This window comes from Protopterus annectens, chromosome 10.part0 (genome assembly GCF_019279795.1).
Source record: "Protopterus annectens isolate FY-2018-M chromosome 10.part0, PAN1.0, whole genome shotgun sequence".
Taxonomy (NCBI): Eukaryota; Metazoa; Chordata; order Ceratodontiformes; family Protopteridae; genus Protopterus; species Protopterus annectens.
The window spans coordinates 763,254,530-763,277,029 of NC_056744.1; the positions used below are offsets into that span (position 1 = coordinate 763,254,530).

At 39.0% G+C, this 22,500-nt stretch overlaps 1 protein-coding gene across 10 annotated transcripts in view; it reads left to right on the forward strand.

The window, feature by feature from the left end:
- Positions 1–22,500, forward strand: part of SGIP1 (SH3GL interacting endocytic adaptor 1) — a 1,172,197-nt gene that overhangs the window by 614,877 nt on the left and 534,820 nt on the right. For all 10 annotated transcript variants that reach the window (XM_044085575.1, XM_044085576.1, XM_044085579.1 and 7 more), the window contains exon 6: positions 2,925–3,100. In XM_044085575.1, coding sequence (XP_043941510.1) covers positions 2,925–3,100 — 176 coding nt within the window. The remainder of the gene's footprint in view (positions 1–2,924; positions 3,101–22,500) is intronic.

Consider the following 22,500-nt stretch of genomic DNA (forward strand, 5'->3'; position numbering starts at 1 on the left):
TACCAGAGTAAACACAACCAGACCAGGGTTTTGAATTTTATTGACAGGCAGTTACAGTTTTATTTATATATAACCTATATGAGACTATTACTGTAATATTGTCTGGTTTATTCACTACAAACCATACCCATTTTAATTCTGCCATGTGAGATTCTACTCCTTTATATTTATTTGGTATGTATACTACAAGCTAGATTGTTACTCACCAGCATCGCAATGCAGCCTCTCCAACCTGCTTGCATGGGCTTCCTAGTTCACAGCCCACTCAGCTGGTGGTGTAAAGAAGATAAACATTTATGCATATCTATCCATCACATACAAAGGCTGGACTTTGTTAAACAGTTATTGCTAAGAATACTTCCACTTGCCTGGGACCTCATCCCTCTGCTATGCTTCTTGGACCCACTGGTACAAGACCTCCGTGTTCTTCTACTTCAAGTTGGCATAGTGGTGCTGGAACTGCTCACCAGTCTGAGGGATGTCAGTGGCACTGGTGAGAATGTGGATGAGACTTTCCCAGGCCTCCGCTTTGCATTGGGAGCCCTGGTACTGGTCCTGCAGCAGTCTTACATCATGGTTTTTAACAAGGAGTCCTACCATAACCTTGGACTCCTATATGTTCCAGCGCTGTGCCCAAAAGCACATACCCTCTCCGACACCAGCCATACTGCCTACAGTGGGGAGCTACAACCAGTTATCAGCTGTATTCCCACCTGCAAGGTTTAAATATGGCTGATTTCCTGCCCTTTGCTGTGATTGGACGGTTTTGAATATGTTGAGCTAAGCTAAGGTATGGGCAAACCTGCTTAGCTAAGGTTGGCAGTGCTTAAAGGGGCATATTCAACACTGCTTAGCAATGGGCAAATCTGTTTAGCTGGGCTTCTGATTGCTTACCATTCATATTTAAGCAATGCTTATACCCGGTTAGCATAGCTGTGCAATGCTTAGCATTGCTTATGTTTTATTTTATAGACTATCAGCTGAATGGGATTGATTCATCATTCCTGACATATTATAAATTTGTTTACCTTCCCTGACATCCTCCATGTGCTTTCATTACATTTATTCTTGTGTGACTATAGTGTATGGGGCACTTGTGTTTATATGGGGGTTGCACAACTTTATTACACTGCCTCACATCTGGACCTACTACACTACTCTGATTAACAAATATACATTATTTTCTACCTTATTATTAAAAAAAATGATGTACTGCTTTCACATGTAAAATGCAAATTGGCTTCAGTGGGGGATTGAACCGGGAACGACGGACTACTTTGCTATTTCCGCATTGTTACTTTTCAAAGTATATTCCTAATTAGCTCCTTGTGGTGTATAAGCTAGGCTGAGCAGAGCTGCACAATGTATACAACCGCTCATCTATGCTTAAACATTATTGCGGACTGAAAAATAAATTAAACTGTTGTGTTTTATCTTTGTAATGTAGGGGTATGCACATTGATTTCTGCAACATTATCTATGGGGAGGTTGTGCATTTCAAACGGTGATGACATGACAGGCTTTGCATTTGAGAGGTATGCTCCATGGACACTAACAGTGTCCACCATACCTCTCAACTGTACAGATTTTCACAGAATGCCCATATTTTTGCCATTTATTTTTGGTCCATTTTTCATACAACTGTGGCTTTCTGACAGATTAGTGTCAAAGCATTAAACACTGCAATTGGTATATAATGGCAGTCATTTGAGTTTTATACTTCATACCCTTTTGGGAAACTCATGCTAATGTGAAGCATGTCATTCTATCGACTTTATAAGTTTGTGAGAGCAATATCTCACATTTGTCCCTATTTGTCCCTTGTTTTTTATGGCTTTGTCCAGATTTCTTGTGAGGTTGAGAGTTAATGGTGTCCGTGGACACTCTCACTACCTATACATTGCCGTATGGCAATTATGGAGTCCAGGGGGCATGTGAATTTGTGAGAGCACTGCTCTCAGACACACCCCTTGCACTTGTACACAGAACCATGTCCGTATTAGAGCATGGCAGCACACCTTCATGAATATGCATGGCGCGCTGCCATGCTGCAAAGGAATGGTCCCTTCAGTGCAAGAATAAGCTATTCTTGCACGGAAGTGTGCTGAATCCTGGGGTAGGTTTATTCTTCCCATAAATCTAACTATTGCCAATATACTGCCAGATCCTTCACCGTTTTTAAGTGTGTGATCTCTATCTGTAATTTCCTAAACAGATTTATTGAATTGATTCTTGGCCTGATTCTTTGTGCCTGCACTATTATGGGATGGAAGAACAATCTCTCTTTGCTAGAATATTTTTATTTTTTAAATAAAAATCTATATTATGCGGAGGCTATGGTCCTCAAGTCCTGAGAAGGGCACAACCCACACTGTCGCCCACCAAATAAATATGTCAGCATGCAGCAAATTAACACTATTATTTCAGTTTATGATCATTACCTGACATACCCAAATAAGCTTTACACTGTGCAGCTATATAACTGAGTTATAAAAACTGGTTCCTCAGGATTTCATCCACACTGATTTTAGCCCAGTGCCTCATAGAAACACAAAACACACACACACACACACACACACACACACACACACACACACACACAGACACACACACACACACACACACACACACACACACACACACACACAGACTCAGTTTCGATGGGTACATCTCATTCTATATGAGTTATAAGAAATTTTATGACAGCGATATTCAGCTGCCAGTTACTATGCAAGAATTAATGATCTTATGAAATGAACCATAGTTATGATCCTATCTCTTTTATTTATATACAAGTTTAGTATTCATTGGATTATTTTCTTCTGACTGTTGAGCTTTGTATTTTAATATGTTAAAATTAGTGTATGTTTTATATGGGAAAAATATCAGTGTTCCTTTGAGTGTTGTCCTTGACATTCATGCACTTAACAAAGGAAAGCACTTTTATTCTTCAAGTGAATCTGAAGCAGAAGAAGAGACACACAGAAAGTTTAACATAAAAATTAAGCCCCTGCCAACAAATGACAGTATTTTATGTGTTGCAACAGTTGATGAACTGAAAGCATCTATTGGGAATATTGCTCTTTCCCCCTCTCCAGTGGTAAGTGTTTTATTTTCAAGTTTATTTTTGTATTTATTTGTTAAGCATATTACAGTTTAGGCATAAATGTTCACAAAAACAGTATAAAGTTATAGTTAGGTTATGTTTTTAATATTTAATCTCTACATTCTAAGAGACATGAGGCATCCAGTAGCAATGATTTAATGTTAGTAAACAACAAAGACAACATATTTTACATAACACACTATAGATAATTACTTCATGAATAAAATACTTCTAAGAGTTGACCTGATAGTTAGGGATCTGGGAATATATGTTAACAGTAATCTGGCATTTGACTAACATGTAGCCAAGATAGTAACACAGTCATTCTATGTGGCTCAACTCATAAGCAAGGCTATGGCATCCAGGTCCAAGGAAATTATAGTAGCACTGTACTCATCCCTTATCAGACCCATCATTGAGAACAATGCCCCCTTTGGTATGTACCTAGACAGGCACCTGCAACAGTTGGAATGTTCCCAAAGGTTCCTCACCAGGAGAACCCAGAGTATGAATACCCTTTCCTACACAGATCACCTTAAAGTCCTGTCTCTGTACTCAGTCTCCTACAGATTACTGACAGGTAATCTATGCCTTGCATGTAAGGCATCCTCAGAATCCAGTTCTCATGAATGACTTGCACATCCACAAGACAAACAACACCAGAAGCACTAGACCAAGGACCTGAACTTTGTTTGCAACATAAACAGAATCTGCTGGAAGGACTGATGTGTGTCTCAAAGGATTCCCGACATATGGAATATGCTTTCCATCTAAATGAAGTAGAGTTCATCCATGACCCTGTTGAAATGAAACCTTGATCAATGGATTGGAAATCAGAAATTCACCCCTGGCATGACCCCTATGTATCTGATGGACAGAGGTTGACAGTAAGTAAATTAATCCCAAAATAACATACCCACACCCCACAGACACGCACACACACACATACACACACACACACACACACACACACACACACACACACACACACACACACACACACACACACACACACACACACACACATAAACACATTCACACACACACACACACACACACACACACACACACACAGAACTCTTAGCTACCTCCTTACCAACAAACCTCACGATATAGGTATCCAAGGAACTCTGAGACAAAACTAGGTTTGGTTGCATGGCTAGGCTTGTAAAGACCCTGATGATCATTAGCCTAGTATGAACCTATGAAGCTATAAAGATTAAAAGTGATATTACAGATATCAATGTTAAATCTCATCAGTAAAACACTCTAAAATGTAACATAAAGTGCAACAAGTAAGCACACTACTTGAGACATCTGGAAAATCATTCACAGTAAGAAGAAAATTATTTATTGAAGTTTGATGTTGTTCCCAAAGTTTTTATATTTACTGTTTTATATTGTATAAAGTGATAAAAGTTCCACAGAGGCAAATGTTTTCTTTTTTTTGTGGTAAAAGTCTTTATGTATCTATCTATCTATCTATATATATATATATATATATATATATATATATATATATATATATATATATTGCAAACATGCACAGGAAATGTGCAAATTTATTTTTTTTCATCTCTACATCTTTGCAAAACAGTTTCTTTCTTTTCATCTCTACATTTGAAATAATAAAGACATCTGAATATGTATTGTCTCCATATCCAGACTTGTAACTTGCAAGTAGGAAAATTCATCTCAAATATCTGTTGCATCATTTTGAAAATTTTCTGACATAAGAACATGAAAATAAGAAGTCCTTGCAGTATAATAGCATCATCACATTAGTTTGATGTGTCTCTTTCATTATTTTCTTATAGTTTATTGCTTTACTTCTACTAATTTTAATTGAATGTGGTAGCTGCAACATCTTTCACTTTGACATATGATGTACTGCAAAGAGCAAATTTCATATATTTATCGGGTTATGCATGTGTTTAACAAGAACTAGAAATACAAATATTTGCTTGCAATAAGGAAATAGAAACAAGGTAAATGTGGCACCCAATGAGTCATAAGACAAAAATCCACTGAAACACAAAGGTTTACACCTTCATGAGAAAGACAGTAGTAGCATATAAAATATGATTTTGCCCTGCTGATGGGTACTGCTAGTAAAGGGACAATCCACAATATTAAAACTGATGAACAAAGAATGAAAAAGAGATCAAATCTCAAAAAAGAAAAGAACATAAGAACTTCAGCTTCTGCTTTATTATATTGCTTATTTCATAAGTAATAAAATATATCAAATTGAAGAAAGCGTACACTCGATAAACCAGTCATCATTCATACTACAAAAACACAATGTTATTTAAAAAACAAGCACTCTGAATCATCATCAAATAAATTTCACTGATTACTGATAAATATGCTAAAGTCCATGATAAATCTGATTTAAATTTGACTGCAAACAATGACAGAAACAATATTAAATTAATTTCAAGTGTTCATAGTATGTTCAAAATATACCAGAGACAATGCAGTCCACTTACAATGTAACTTCTCTAAAGTCCCCCACTGTCAAGCACAAATAACTGCAAAAACACAAAATTGTTGCAACCAAAAACAATTTACTAAGTTGAAAGAAAGCGGGTAAAATCCATTTCCTTTGACACCAAACAGTGCACCAATGAATCTGATTTTACAAATGGCAAATAAATGATGAACAAGCACAAGAAAAGTTAAATTACCTGTGAGTAAATAATCTGACACGGTCATTACACCAATGTATTCCATTCATTAAAAATATGTGCATAACATGGTGATGGTGAGTGTGCATAACACTACCACTGACATCATTATTGAAGAAATGATGATTCCAAGAAGCAACCTACTGTACTTGAAGGTGTTAGTCCCAAAGGATAAGGAACTATTCCCAGCATGTTTCAAAAAATGTGTTATACACAAAATAAAAAAGAGAAGAAAAATTAAACTAAATAGATATAAGCCTGTTCTACCATAATAAAACTGATACCAATGATTGTTATGGAATCATGTTTTTTTTTTTTAAAAACTAGTGATACATCAATAGAGATGTATATCAAGCAAGATATATTGCAGTTACATGTACAGAAATAAATGGCTACTGAAAGCTACCAGCTCATGGGTGCTTTTGTTTACATCATGCTAAAGTAGTCATATATGTTTCTGGGGTCATTTGCGCTATATCATCTATGCAGGAGATCCCCTGAATCATGTAATCAGCTCTGGAGATGTTGTGCCTTAGGAGAAGGGGAGAATTCCAAAGACTTCCTCTTGACTTCACAGCAGATCAGCCAACCAGGCCAAAAAATATACTCAGAGTAGGCAGTTTTCATTGATAATCCCGCTGCCTAAACAAATCGGTATGTATATAATAATGTACAGAAAACAAAAAAAAAAAAAAAACAATGAGTCTCATAAGGGGCCAGTTTTACTGTCAAATACATACAAAACTGGAATTTTGAAATACTGAACTTAGAAAGAGTTCTACAAATAAAGTATATTCTGCATTTATATACATTTAACCAGACAGAATCAACAAAATGTGAAAAAACATGAGTGTGTGTGTGTGTGTGTGTGTGTGTGTGTGTGTGTGTGTGTGTGTGTGTGTGTGTGTGTGTGTGCGTGTGTGTGTGTGTTTACAGTGGGCTTTAGTTTTAGTTTTGGTGGGTTTAGTTTTAGTTTGCTTATGTTTTTATTCGTGGTGATAAAGTGGTTCCTTTCCATGGGAAAGTATTTTGGTAGTCCATGGTTTCGTATTAGTATAGTTCCATACAAGTAGGAACAGGTAAGTGAGATGATTTTGATGGGTCAAAGTAGACCCATATATATATACATATATATATATATATATATATATATATATATATATATATATATATATGTATGTATAAAATATAATTATAGATATGTGTGCACATATACATGCATACACACACACACACACTCACACACACAAATATATATTGGATTGGAGTGTTGGCATAATGGTTAAATTGTTTACCTTACAGACACAAGGTATAAGGTTTGATTCTCAAATGGGGTAATTGGCTAGGCTTAAAATATATGGGTCTACTTTGTTTCATTGAAAGCTCATTTCACTGAATTTCAATTCACCCTGACCAAATCACTGAAAGCTCAAATTACTGAAATCTCATTTCACTGAAGTGAAGTACTGGCATTGTGTAGAGTACTGTAAGGCAAGTAAAATATTTATGCCCTTTTCCCCACTATAGTGCAATCCTGGAGTTAGTATATATAGTAAGTGGGGTTGTGGGGGGCACAGCCCCCACATTGGGGCATGTGGAGGGCGTAACATATTTGTTGTTATGGTGTCCATGAGAATTTTAAAACATTGCTACTGTTTTCTCCAATTTCCCAAAGACATGGCATAAATGAACAGTGTGTGTGTCATGTATGAGTGTGCAACTTCTAATAGATTGACATGTTATTTAGGATTAGTTTATCTGCTTTGTAATCAATAAATGCTGGAATAGGTTTTGGCTTTCCTATATTCCTGAAATGGATTAATTAGGCAATTGGGGATTAAATGGATAGATGAATGAATGAATGAATGAATGAGTTCATTAATTCACAGGTACATAGTAGGCTAACTGGCCTTGTGGTTTATTGTAAGCCTAACCAATTTTCCCTTTTAGTGTTTGAGTTAATCTATCCCACTTGGTTAGAAACTGTCCTTATGCATCCCGTGGCCGATAATTTTATATTAACCCTAATTTGACTAACTGGGAATTTGAGGGGAGCCATGCATGAGATAAAATATTTAGGAGCTGACCCTGTCCATTAGTAGTACAAGGTGCAGTCCTGGGATAAATTTTCTGTTTCCCATTCATAAATTCAAGTTGTGTTTGAACATGGACAGGGATGAGCATTGTTTTACATGGACGGGGAGCCAACAATTTACTTATGCCCCCTGTCCTACACAAAGTATTGACAACCTATCTCAAAATCATTCTGTTTCTTTTATAGACCCTCCAGATTACTGAATATCTGATTTATTCCTAATATCCATGTTCATAAAACATCTACAACACTAGGGAGTCTGACTGTATTTCATGAGGTTACATGTTTTCCCCTGTTCACATTGTCTTGAGGTAGATTAAGGTTATAATTTTAGCAAATAAGTAAGGAAATTTGATACAGCTTTAGTAGCCAAGTGTGTGACTATCTTGATGTTTAAACAATGGCTGGAAAAAAACAAATTTTAGTTGAATGTGGGGGAAGAAATTTGCAATGACAAAAGTCAAAATAAAGACCAGCCACCAAAGCAGTGTCCTCTTGATGATAAGAATTTATTTGACCACATTTCAAAGAAATAATGAAAAGCTTAGATGAAGTAAAGTCTGATTTATGGCATATTTAAACTATCAGAGGAGTATGTAAATTGACGGCGAGTGCTTGAACTTGGTGGTACCATGATTCTTCATGATGAATATCTTGCCATGATGCTGATTATGCAGCTAGTACTTGAAGTATGAAACAATGAAGAAATTATATGGTCAAGCACAACATATAACACACCAGTTACTCATAACAAAATAAAATTTCACATAAACAGTTTCAGACTAATTGGAATATTGGAATATGAACAAGAATGAATGTATTAGACTATGTGAAAGCTAAGATGATGCAATGGCCAAGTTTTGTGAAATCAACTCTGTAAGTTGAGAATATAAGGTAATTGCTGTTGATAGTGTTACAGAAGTCATATGGTAAGCTCAGAGTGAATTTGCTGCAGCTTGTTTCTATATATGTATTTATTATTGTATTTATTTTACATTTGTTGACTGGGATTGTCCGAGTGAGCTGAAGAGCCTTTTTTCAGCGGAGGCCCGGGGAGAAAAGCTCCAATATATTATACAATTTTCATTATAAATTAGCATTAAACAGCAATGTTTCAGGATTATTACATGGCATGAAGTAGCAATACAATATGAGAAACAACGAGCACTGCAGCAATTATGAGAACCAATGAGAACATTTTTGCTAGTGGTTGAATGCTGAATTTGTATTATGATTACTCAAAAGCAACTTTTCTGCTGAAATGTTTAAGAGGCATGATTTGAAATTTCGGTTGATTTTCTTGGCTGTGTTGAAAACATTTTTGTATGGAAGGAATGATGACTTTTATTAGTTTCAAGGAAGCAATGCCTAACTTAGAGAACTGCCACCTCAGTCATTTCATGCAGTAATTGAGACTGAATTCATGGGACTGGTTAACGAGTGTAACTCTACAAGTTCAGTAGAAGTGGAACAGGAAAGGAATGAGCTGCAAGATGAAAAACAGAGAGACAGTTTCTACTTCCTGCAACAAAGAATGAAAGTATGAAAGCATTCATATTGCTGGTGTTTCTATGTAATGCAGAAGGACAAAGGCAATATGAAACACTTCATATTTCCATTTCTAAATATATATTTTACTGTAATGCCACATAAACACATGCAATACCATAAATGCATCTGTGCAAAATGCATGAGACTTTTACAACTCAAACAGTAACAGTTTTCAGTAAGCAAACAACATAAACGTATGGAAAACTATTTTGAAAAAAATCAATAAAGAAAAACTTAAACCTATAAACTACCTGATATAATTGTCCAAGTTCCCTAAAGAACCATCCCTTTTTTACTTAATATCATACTCTTTTGCTGACTGTGCTAAGTCACATACAAGTTATTTAACAGAGATCTTTTCCCATTGAGTCCTAACTTTATTCTTCTGTCTCCTGTCTACCTGTGCAAAAATTTCTATTTTGTACACATATATCATTTCCCTTCTTCAGACTCCTGTCCCAGCATAGTTCAACATTTATCCCTTTACTACCAAACTCTTCATCCATCAAGTGTACATAAGACTCTCTTACTTTTCTCTATCTTTCCAACCCTACATTTTATCTCAAAGCAGATTAGGATGAGTAAGGACAGGCACTGCAACTTACTCGTGTGCTAACCACAACCAACCCTGCTGCTGCCCCTAACTGCATCCCTAAACAATACATTATGAAAAAAACATTTTCCTAACAGTACAACTACACAAGACACTTAGACACAGAACCCACACATAAAACACACACACACACACTAAAGCTATACCTATACCTTGCCCTTACCTGCAATCACTCACACATACATTCCTACTCCTTATGACAAAACCTACAGTAAATCCAAAAATGTCATTGTTAACTAAAGTCCCACTTACCTGCACTCAGGCAAACCTCACAGAAAATGAAAGTGCAGGTATTGAGAGCACCAACATTTCTGGCACTCAGTTCACTTTTAAACTGGCAAAGTATACTATAACTATATATATATATATATTTATATATGCATACAAACACACACACACACACACACACACACACACACACACACACACACACACACATATATATATATATATATATATATATACATATATATGTATATATATGTCATAGGATCATAGAAGGTTACTAGGCTAATGGCCCTGGGGCCCTTACAAGTCAGCTACCCAAGAGTTTATTCCCAAAAATAAACCTATTGCCCCTGTCAGTGAGGGACACAGGTGAAACCCCTGGGACAAATTTGTGGTTTCCCATCCACTCATCAAGGCTGAACTTGAAGAGGGTCAGCAAGGTACTTTATTTAATGTGTATGGGAAGTCTATTCCAGAAAAGGGGTAGCCTCTGGGAGACAAACCTGTCTCTCCATCAGGTTTTGTTGATGTCACATATTAGATTCAGGCCCTTCAAGTGGGTAATGCATGAGGGGTTAGACTTACGGATATGGAGCATTTCTAGTAGGGCAGGGTCCGAGATTGCCATGTAGGCGAGACACAAATCACCTCTGAGCAATCAGTATGGTACCAAGTCGAGTGATAGTGATTTGAGCATGTCCACATAGGACAGGTGTTGGAGGCCCTGGATTTTCTTTGTGAGGTATTTCTGTGGCCTTTCCAGTTGGTGCAGATGTTTGGAGAGGTACATAATTATTGGTCTAATGAGGGAGGACTATAGAGAGGTAATAATCTCCTTTTTTCTGGATGCAGTTCCTTTATAAGATGAACCAAGTAAAATGCTTTTCTGACCACTGCCACTACATGATGGTCGAATGTGAGATAGTTATCAATCTGAATACCCAGATCTCTCACCACAGGTTGTGTGTTTAGGAGGTTGCCACCATTGTGGTAATCAGTAGGGGCCATGTTTTTGCCGAATGGTATGATGATGCATTTTTCTGCATTTAGCTTGAGGCTATGACATTGGCACCAGTCATTAGTTGCTGTGAGACCCTCTTGCAGAATGTTAGCATCATTTGGGGAGTCAGTGGCAGCACCCAACTTACAGCCATCTGCAAACTCAGTCATGCACAGGCCATTTGTCTTTGCATGCACCTCTTAGAAGTAGATGCCGAACAGTAGGGGTCACAGGACAGATCCCTTGGGAACTCCACTAGTGACAGGTCTGCTATCAGAGGTGAAGGCACCTATTTTGACCTTGAGGGTCCTGTCAGTGAGCCACTTGACCACCCACCTGATGAAACAGGGATTTACACCAAGCTGTGTTAGCTTTTCAATGATGCCCAAGTGGGGGGTTGCATCACTGGCCTTGGCCAAGTCAAGATAATCTGTATGTACTGAATTTCCCTCATCCAGGGCCTTGGTGACCGTCTCAAAGAAGTTAACCAGGTTCAACAGGCAACTGGCCTTGATGAATCTGAACCATGTGGGGTCAAGTGCTTAGAGATGGCCTATGTCCTTGTTTATGAGATCCGTAATAATACACTCCATGGCTTTACATTTCAGACTTGTCAAGCTAAGGGAGTGATAGTTTCCAGGGTCAGTAGTGGCACCACCTTTGTGCAAGTTGCTGACAATGCCAGTTCTCCACTTTGGTTGAATAGTTGCTCAATGGAGCAGCCAGTTCTTGCTGGAGATAGTGCAGAATACAGCCTGGGATACTATCAAGTCCCATAGAAGCTGTGCTCTTTGCCTTGGATAAGGCCTTTAACCCTTGATCAACAGAGATGTAAGGTGCGGGACAAGTATCAAGGATGTTGAAAGGTCCTTTTGGGGGGGGGAGAGGAGGGAAGTTTGTGCTGAACTTATCTGCTAGCAGGTTGGCTAAGTCAACAGAATCAATGTAAGTGATACTGTTAAGTACTAATTCGGAAAAAAACTGGGCTTTACCATGGAGGTTCCTGACGTAAATGAAGAAGGCTTTATGGTTTCCCTTTGTTTCGGAGGCTAGTTTCAATTCATAATTGGCTTTGGAAGTTTTCACTAGTGATCTAATTTGCTTGTTGAGGCTGAGGAGGGAGTTTTCCCAATTTGAAATCTGTTCCTTTTTACCCCTGGACAGCAGTTTCTTCTTTTTGTTCTAAAGCCTGTTAACAGAGGATATCCACCAAACAGGTTTGTGTTTCCTTGAGGAGCAGGTTTTAGTTCTGTTGGGTATGGCTGAGTCCATGCAGTTGTACAGGTGCTTGGTGTACTGTTCAGTATAGTTGTCTGCATCTTCTGTGGAGGGAGGAAGTGTATAGCTACAGATACCCTCCCTTAGAAGGTTGTAGTCAGCTTTTGAGAAGTTTTTTTAGCTTGGTTACTGCTTGGGGGGAGGGGTTGGATGAGATAGAAACTTCAAATGAAATAGTCCGATGATCTTATCTCACCAGCGAAGAACATAATATGGGAGTGGTGCAGTGGTCACCCATGTTGGTGAAAACAAGTCCAGAATGTTATCTCCCCTTGTGAGGGATGAGACGAGCTAGTCTAGTTCATTAGAACTGATGGAGTCAAGGAATTGTTGAGTGAGTGCATTAGTGCAGGAATACTTCACCCAATCTATGGTGGGGTAGTTGAAGTCACCAAGGATCTTGGTGTTAGGGGGTACCTTGATGGATTCAAGTAGCTCCAGGTAAGAGGAGTGGGTGTCCTGAGTCATGGAGAGGGGTCTATAACTGGCTATAATTTGGATGGGTGTCTTGCCAACTGTCAGTTACACCTGGAGTAGTTCCAGTGGCAAACTAGTCTAGAGGTGTGGCTATCCTTAATGAAGATAGAGACTCCGCCACCCTTAGTCTTCCTGATCTCATTTTGGGGTCAGAATGTGTGGAATGAAGTATAGCCTGGTAAGGCAGGGGTGCTCTCCACAGCCCAGAACCAAGTTTCTGTCACCGCACAGACATCTGCATCTTCGAGTGCAAGGAGAACTTCCATTCAGTGCATTTTCAGGGTATGGATCTTAGGATTAAGCAACATGACCTTCAATTTGCTTTTGGACAGATCTTTTATATTGGAAGATTTGTCTTTGGGACATTGCCTAAAAAAGGCACAATGGGGAGGACCCAGCCTTGGCCAGGTTTCAGAATCACAGTGGTGACAGGTGGAAACTATCTCTGGCATAGCATCAAGGCCGGTCAACCATGTCATCCCAGGCAGACAGATACTGGATCCTCTTGGAATGACACCAGAAACTAAGCCAATTTTTAAAGTCAATTATTTTTGGTTGGCATTGTGGTAACATTCTTGGTGAAGATAGGATGCTGTTTAGGGCTAGGGTCATACCTGCCTGGGACACATACTCTGAGAGCTCAATCATGTCTGTCTTCATATAGACTAGGGAGGTACATCTCAAGTCATTCATACCAACACAAACAAAAAATACTTGTACTTGTTATGGAGAGACTTAAGTGCATGCATGATGTAGCATATTCTGGCACCAGACAGAGAACAGACCGTGATATTCTACTTGTTGAGCCTGGTGAAGGGGACATCAGTGTGTCTCACAATTGAGTCACCAATGACTAGTATGTTTGTTTATTTTGTTATACCTTGTGGGCTGTGATGGTTTATTGTTTTGCCTTATGGGCTGTGTTTGTGAGACACTGGTGTGTTGTCTGCATTGTGTAATGTGTTTGGTGTTGTGTGTGGAATGTTTGTGAGTGTGTTTAGGAGGTCTCTGCTGTTTAAGTAAGTTTTTATTGAGGACTTCTGCATAGGTGGGTGTGTGTTGTGCTTGGCTATGTGATGCGAGTGGTGTGTTGTTTGTGCTGGCAATCTCCTCTTTGTCAGGAGTACTGACTAATGTGCGAGACAGTATATATATATATATATATATATATATATATATATATATATATATATATATATATATAATAGATAGCTATAGATATATAAAGAAAGACTATATGGAGTTTCTTGCATTCTATGTATTTCAACAGTAATGAAAGTCAACACCAACACTTCTGGCATTCAATAGATTACACTTTCAAAAAAAAAAATCAGTTCACTTTTAAACTGACAAAGTATACTGTAACTATATATAAATATATATATATATATATTCCACACACAACGCCAAACACATATATATATTTAATACACTGCAGAAAGTCTTAGAAAGAACTACATTTAAATTTTATATATATATATATATATATATATATATATATATATAGAGAGAGAGAGAGAGAGATAGAGAGAGAGATACATATGTGCATATATATCAAGAAAAACTGTATGGAGTTTCTTGCATTCTATGTATTTCATAGGGTCATAGGTTCATAGGTTCATACTAGGCTATCTGCCTGAGGGCATTTATAAGCCTAGCCCATAGTTTTGTGGCTTACGCCACCCCTTTAGTATGGGGAACTATACCCATTATTTTGCTGTGCCTCTGTCTAGCAGTGACACTGAGGTAATCCCTGGAGTATATCTGCGATCTCCCATCCATTGGTCTAGATTTTTCTTGAACAAGGCCAGCGAGGTGCTCTGCCTCACATATACCGGGATTTTGTTCCACAGCATAGGGAGTCTTTGGGTGATGAATCTATCCCTCCAGCACGTCCTGTTAATAGCCGTGTCGAGGTTTAAGTCTCCCGCCCTTGTGGCTCTGACGGATCTAGATTTTTTGAGGTGAAGCATATTCATCAAATCTGGGTTTGACATGGCCTTGTATGTCAGGCATAGGTCACCTCTGAGCAAGCGGTAAGCGACTGAATAGAGCTGGAGTTCTTTCAGTCGGGCCGCATAGGACAGATTTTTGAGACCCTTTATCCTTTTGGTGAGGAACTTTTGTGGCCTCTCCAGCTGCTGCAAGTGTCGGGTCAGATACATTCCGAATGGGGCATTGTATTCAATCATTGGTCTGATGAGTGATGAGTATAGGGAGACTATGACCTCCCTTGATCTAGATGTGAATCCCTTCATGATAAGGTGGGCAATGTAGAAGGTCTTCCTAACTACTTTAGCTACATGGGTGTCGAATGACAGGCTACTGTCAACCTGGGTCCCCAGGTCCCTGATAACTTCTTCTGTGCTCAGAGGATTACCGCCTATATGGTAGCTAGGGGTAACCTTGTTTTTCCCGAAGGGTATGACTATGCATTTTTTGGCATTTAACTTTAGGCCATGGCTCTGGCACCAGTCATCCGTTTCTGTGAGACCCTTCTGAAGGATATCTGTGTCAGATGTGTTTTCGACTACGGCGCCAAGTTTGCAGTCATCTGCAAACTTTGTCAGCCATAACCCTCCTGTGTTTGCTTGTACTTCGGAGAAGTAGATGCCAAACAAGAGTGGGCCCAGGACTGAGCCCTGTGGGACACCACTTGTGACAGGCTTTGAGTCTGACATGGTGCCAGCAACTCTGACCCTGTGGGTTCTGTCACTCAGCCAGTTTGCAACCCATCTTGTGATGTATGGGTTAACATTTAAGCTGATGAGTTTTTCAATGATACCCGAGTGGGGTATTGTATCGAAGGCCTTCGCCAGATTGAGGTAGGCTGTATGGACTGCCTTTCCTCATCAATGGCTTTGGTGACTGTTTGAAAAAGTCAACCAAGTTTAAAAGGCATGATCTGCCTTTGACAAAGCCAAACTGGGTTGGATCCAAAGTCTGCAAATTCCCTATGTCTTTATTTATGAGGTCCATTATGATCCTCTCCATGGCTTTGCAGATAAGGCTTGTCAAGCTAATGGGCCAGTAATTTCCAGGGTCTGTGGAGGCACCGCCTTTGTGAAGTGGGACCACAGTCGCAGTGCCACTCCTGGAGTGCGTATCCAGAGGTGAGACTATGATTAAACAGCTGTCCTAGCTGTGGGTTTAATTCCTCGTTGAGTTCGTGGAGCACACAGCCTGGGACACCATCAGGTCCCATGGATGCTGTGTTTTTTGCTTTGGAGAGAGCAGTTCTCACTTGGGCGTTTGAGATGTTTGGGGGGCGGCAACCATTTGGTATAGATATCTCTCCTTTTGGGGGGGAGAAGTTTGCACTGAACCTGTCAGCCAGTATATTGGCAATGTCTGTAGGATCAGTAATCTTCACATCATTTTGAACTAGTTCTGAGCATATCTGGGAGTTTCCTCCCAGGTTTCTAACATAGCTAAAGAAGGCCTTATGATTGTCTTTTGAGTCTTTAGCTATTTTTCTCTCAAAATTTGCTTTGGATGATTTTATGAGAGCTCTTAGTTTTTTACTTATAGTGATCAAAGGTGTCTTACCTTTTAAGGATTTTGCTCTATCTTGTAGTAGCTTCCTCCTTTTGTTGTAGAGTTTGTTTATAGCTGGGGTCCACCAGACTGGACGCTTGCCCTTGGTACAAAGAGTCTTTGTTTTGCTTGGGATTGCCTTATCCATGCAGTCCTGCAGGTGCTGGTAGAAGGCATTTGTAAGTGATTCAGCGGCTTGAGTACTGTTTTCCATGGCTCGGGGCCTTAAAGTAGACCACACTAGTCTTTAGCAGTGCGAAGTCGGCTTTCTCGAATGTGTTTACTGTGGTCTTTGTTATTTTAGGTGGGGCTGGGATGAGGACCTCCAGCAAGATTAGTTTGTGATCTGATCTCACCAGTGAGGGGTATACTTCCGGTGTTGAACATTGTGCACCCATGTTCGTGATGATGAGATCAAGTATGTTTTCTCCTCTTGTGGGGATGGTGACTAGTTGTTCCATGGCATTTGAGTTTACGAATTCCAGGAACTTTTGGGCTAGGGTGTTTGGGCTTGAGTAGTGTTCCCAGTCTATATTAGGGTAATTGAAGTCACCTAGTATGATGGTGTTTGGAGATACATTTATCCCTCCAGTGTTTTCAGGAAAGCCATGTGAGGTTCCTGAGTTTGTGAGGGTGGCCTGTAACATGCTACAATTTGCAGAGCAGTCTTGCCTATGGTTAATTGCACCTGGATGGTCTCCGATGCATCATGCGTTGCCACCAGTCTTGAGGTGTGGGTGTCCTTGATGAATATGGATACCCCCCCTCCTTTCTTGGTATTGTCCGGATTTTGGGGCCGGAACACATGGTATGAGGTAAAACCTGTTAGTGCTGGGGTGCTCTCAGGAGCCTTGAACCAGGTTTCTGTCACAGCACAGACATCGATGTTCTCCATACTGAGAAGGGCCTCGAGTGCGTGCATTTTGAGATTTAGACTTCTGGCATTGAGCAGCATTACCCTTAGTTTTTTCCTTTTTGTGTTCTAGGGTGGTAGGTTTAGAATTTGAGCCTTGCCTAAAAAAGGCACTATGGGGGTGGCAAGAGCCTTTGCCAATATCTGGAATCCCAGGGGTGACAGGTGCAATCCGTCCCTTGCGAAGCAGTGTGGCTTGTCCAGCATGTCATCCCAGGCAGACAGACATTGGATCCCCTTTGAATGACACCAGAGGTTAAGCCAATTGTTAAAGCTGATCATCTTATCTCTGTATTGTGGCATCATTCTTGGTGAAGGTAGGATACTGCTCAAGGTCAGGGTCATACCTGCCTGGGCTACATAATCAGAGAGCTCCTCAATGTCTCTTTTCATGTAGTCCAAGGAGGTACGTCTCAGGTCGTTTACACCAGCGTGGACAATGACTGAGTCATATTTGTACCTGCTGTTGAGAGACCTGAGTGCTTGCGTTATGTGGCGGATTCTAGCGCCCGACAGGCAGCTTACTGTAACTCTCTCCTTACTCAGTCTGGTGAGCGGGACATCAGTGTGTCTGACTATGGAGTCACCAATGACTAGTGTGTCTGGCATTGTGTTTAGCCTTAAGGGCTGTGACTGTTTGACACTCTGACTGTGAGGTCTATGTGTTGCAGGTGTTGTGTTCTGAGGTGGTGGTTGTTTGGGTGTCTGCTTTGGTGGCCTCTGCTGTTTTGGTAGATTTTTGATCAGAGCCTCCGAGTATGTCTTTGTGTGTTTATGTATATGATTTGAGGTTGTGATGGTACTATGTGAGACTGGGTCTATAGTGTGTGTGATAACCTTCTCCTCCTGTCTGGTCTTGCTAGTCCTAAGTTGAGAGAGCTCAGCCTCCAGTTTGGCCATATAGTTGCATCTCTCGCATGTATTTGTGTTTTTTGGGAGGAGGAGAGGGTTGTCTGTGTACATGAGGCAATTGTAACATTGCCTCAATATTCCCAGGTTCACCAGCTGAGCAGGAGAGGATACTAGCAACTGATCCCTCGACATGCTAGAAGGAATAGACAAAAAAACTTTAAAAGAGATTCCGGGGGATGTGGGTGTCCAAGAAATGGGGTTCGTCTTTTTGGGGTACTATCTATAACAAGAGTGCTGTATCTCGGTGATAAGTACTGTAGGAGCAAGTGCTAGGTTTGACAGATACGGAATAGACTACTCTGAGTCAGGTAGAGATGATCTTTTTAGTTATAGGATATGCTGATTAGATCAGTAGTATAGTTCGAGGAAGGCAGTTTTAAGGGAAAATTTGAAGAGTGGACTTTAGGTAGCCCTAATAGTTTAAATCTGCTTAACCGGCGCTGCCCTAGTGTGCAACGGTAGCAGCTCCACGCTAAATCGCGCTAAACCGCACAAACGCGCGTTTAGCATGTTTTATATCAGGGGGCTGAAAGAAGCTAGGAACTGGCCCAAAACGACCAATAAACTACAAGTTGCTGCTGAAACCTCACAAAACTGGACCAACAGGCAGCTCAATGCTTCCCACTCCCACTGGTAAGCAAGGGGACTTCCTCTCGTCCAAATTAGGTAAAGAATCAGTAACAGGAACTGCAAACAAAGTCCAGGACATCAGCAAGCTCTGAAACTGGACTATTCTAGCTCAGTAAGGTGGGAGGTCATAGTTTAGTCTGATAGCTAGCAAAGAAGATTAAAGTAGCTTCGTGTGTCCAGCATATACAGTAGGGTTTGATTATGTCCACCTTCATTTTTTGTTCTGTTTGACTGAACAAGTCACTTAACGAAACAGTGATACCTTGCCATGCCTGAAAAGAGCCAGTGGGCTTACCCAGTCAAATAATTGGTATGCTGTATTCTAGTAGACTTTCTTTACTTTTCTTCCAAAGAATTATCGCATATTTTTGCTTGACAAATGAGGGCAGACTTGTCACACCCATCTCAAAATAAATAAACAAAAGAATAAAGAGTGCAAAGACAAATATACCTAGTGATTACATGCATTTGCAATTATATTTATTGTGTATACGTAAGGTTTTTTTATACTATGCTCTGTCATTGATAGTCACTGAAGGAGAGAGAAGATATAGACTCTCAAAATATTGCAAAACAAGTAGATTTTGGAATCATTTGAGCTAAAAGGTGATATCATTTAAGCTCAGGAAAAATAATCACATGCTAAAATTGGTGACTTTGGTGAGCTTCATAAGGCAGCACTAGATGTTGTAAGCCAGCAGAGCTCTCTTTCCATGCAACCTCCAGAAAGAGACTTTTCCAGGCATACATTTCAGTCTTGCATGATTAATATGTAGATAATATGAAATCATAGGCGTAGATAAAGAAGGAAAATATGAAAAAAATTCATGCCAACAAACAAGTCTAGCTGATTGATTAGCATGGGGACTGAAAGACTCTATTATATGTTGTTGTTTTTTTTTTTTTCTGATGATCTTTTCAGTGAAGACCATCATGAAATGACATGTCTTCAATCCCTTCCAGCCAATTTTTTGTTGTAACAGACTGCTACTAAGCAACCTTATTTCAAATGATGAGCTGTCTGAATTCAGTTAGAGAAATCCTGTGATAAGGTTAAATGAATGCTTTTACAAGGGTTTACATAATGATGTAGATGTGTCCTAAGAAGGGTAGTTCAGGACACAGAATGAGCCCAGAAGTGACTCTTTTTGTACCTGTCTGTATATCACTTCACCTTTCCATCTACTTTAGTTTATACTAAATATATCAACGATATAAACTTGTTAAACTCATGCAGTCCCAAAGTAATCAGGATTTGTTGCAATAAACTGTGAACAATATCATATACTGGGCTTCAGAAAACAATGAGACAAAACAGTGAAAAACATGGTTGTAGTAAACATTTCACTGCTATATACTCAGTAGTAGGTGTTTGACCTGAGTGCAGCAGAGTGTTAAGTTTTTCTATTGCACCTTGATTTTCACAGCATGTACTTTGCTGGTTACACTGTTTTTCCATCCCTATCAGCATTTCTGGATGCTAACTAAAGCCTTTAGGGTGCTTGTCACAGCTAGAAAATTCTGAAAGGCGTGCTCGTAGTGACTGTTTTACTTTTATACACTCAGATATAGCTACTTGACCTAAGTGCAGCTGTTTCATTTATTTTTCCAGTGTGTTTTGAGTTTTAAAGCATGTTTTTTTGGTTCCCTTGTTTGAACTCAAGCTCTTAATATGTCAGAGCACTGATTGGTGCTCTGGGGTTCTTGTCATAGCCAGAAAATGCTAAACAATGTGCTTGTAGTCATGAGCATGTGGGCACTGGCATGTCAACATATACGACAAGATTATGAAAAATGAATCTTTGTGTCATTTAGGTAAAAAAGTGCCACAGGTGAGACCATGGGGTTTGTATAGAGTACTAAACTGACTGAAAGCTAGTTATAGCATTAGCACATATATTTGTTTAATGTTATAGGTTTTGACTTAACAGATTCATTTGTCATTTGTTACACCTCCAGTTAACATAATAATTTTTACTGTTGCCAACAAGCAGCTAGGTTATCAGCTTATTTTAAGCTAATAATGTCACAGCTAAGCCAATGCTTTCAATATTCTACCATTCTTTTAGCATCTGCACATCAAACAGCATTTTATTAGCTGTTAAATATGCAGTGGGGTTCTGTTTAGCAACTGGAGCTTTTTGCTTTGGCTCAGTTACTTTAGATTTTGTTGTACTGTTGTTAGGCATAATTTATCATCACTTAAAAGATTTTATATTATCTATCAGCTTGTCTCTAAAGAACTATCTACCACATTAGTGGAAAGATTCATCCATTTTTATCTATACCTTTTGGAGGAAGGAATAAAATTTACCCGTGTGAAATGTTTTATTCCAAGTAATAAAAAAAGCAATTTGCCAGCATTGAAATGTCATCTTCTAATAAATGTCATTAACAGACTTAGACATATAATTTGAACAGCTCAAGAAAGATGTGGGCAGTGGAGCTGACAATTATAATACAGACAGAGTACGGACAGCTTAGTATAAAATATATGTTGCATACTGATATGGAATATCAGGCAAGCCTGGAGCAGGGGCAATTTAAATTAGAACAAACTACACACTTATTTGTAATGTTAGACAAGCTTCCCTTCTGTTAATAAAGAGAACACTGTTATGACATCTAAGCATACACATATTGAATGCTGTGACTCTTGATAATATGCTACAACATGACTCACAGTTAAAAGAAATTATGTTATCTGTAGAAGCATAAATGCATGTCGATGCACACTGTGACATTATGAATGATGGTGTTATAAGCACACCACTCAGAACACAGGTTAATGTTGACAGGTCTCCAGGAGCTGATAGTTGATCCCTTGGGGGTACTTCAAAGCAAATTAAAAATACAGTTCCCCTGCATGTGTCTCCTACTACATTACTATAATAAACCTCTAAGGAGCAGGAATATAGAGCATAAACAATTCCTAGGAATATAATAAAAAATCTACATTAAAAAAGTCTGAATACATTCACTAGAGAAAATGAATTACCAGTAGTAAATTCATGGAAAATAGGGAGAAACAAGTTACTACTAGTTATCATTGAAAGTACACATACCCTGAACAATGGCTAAAGAACTTTAAAGGTTGAAGACATTTTGATTTTGGAAGTCTCTATTGTTAAACAGAGTTGTTAAACCTTTAAAAAAGTCCACAGAAAGAAGGGATTACAGTAATGCACCTAAAGGTTCTGGAAGTTTCTGATACTAAAACATTGTTACATAGAATTTTAAGTAGTCTGTATCAGCATACACACATTATTATTCATGTGCATTAAAATGATTCGAATACTGTGCCACTTTCTAAAATGAAACAATCAATTAAGAATATTGTCGAAACATGTTCAGAACATAGACGTGCTCACCAAGATCAATGAAATGTCAGTTCACAAAGTCCAGATATTTCAGCTACTAGCTTAGATCATTTGGTTTGCAAAGGGTTGTTTGGGTTATTCCTCACTGGG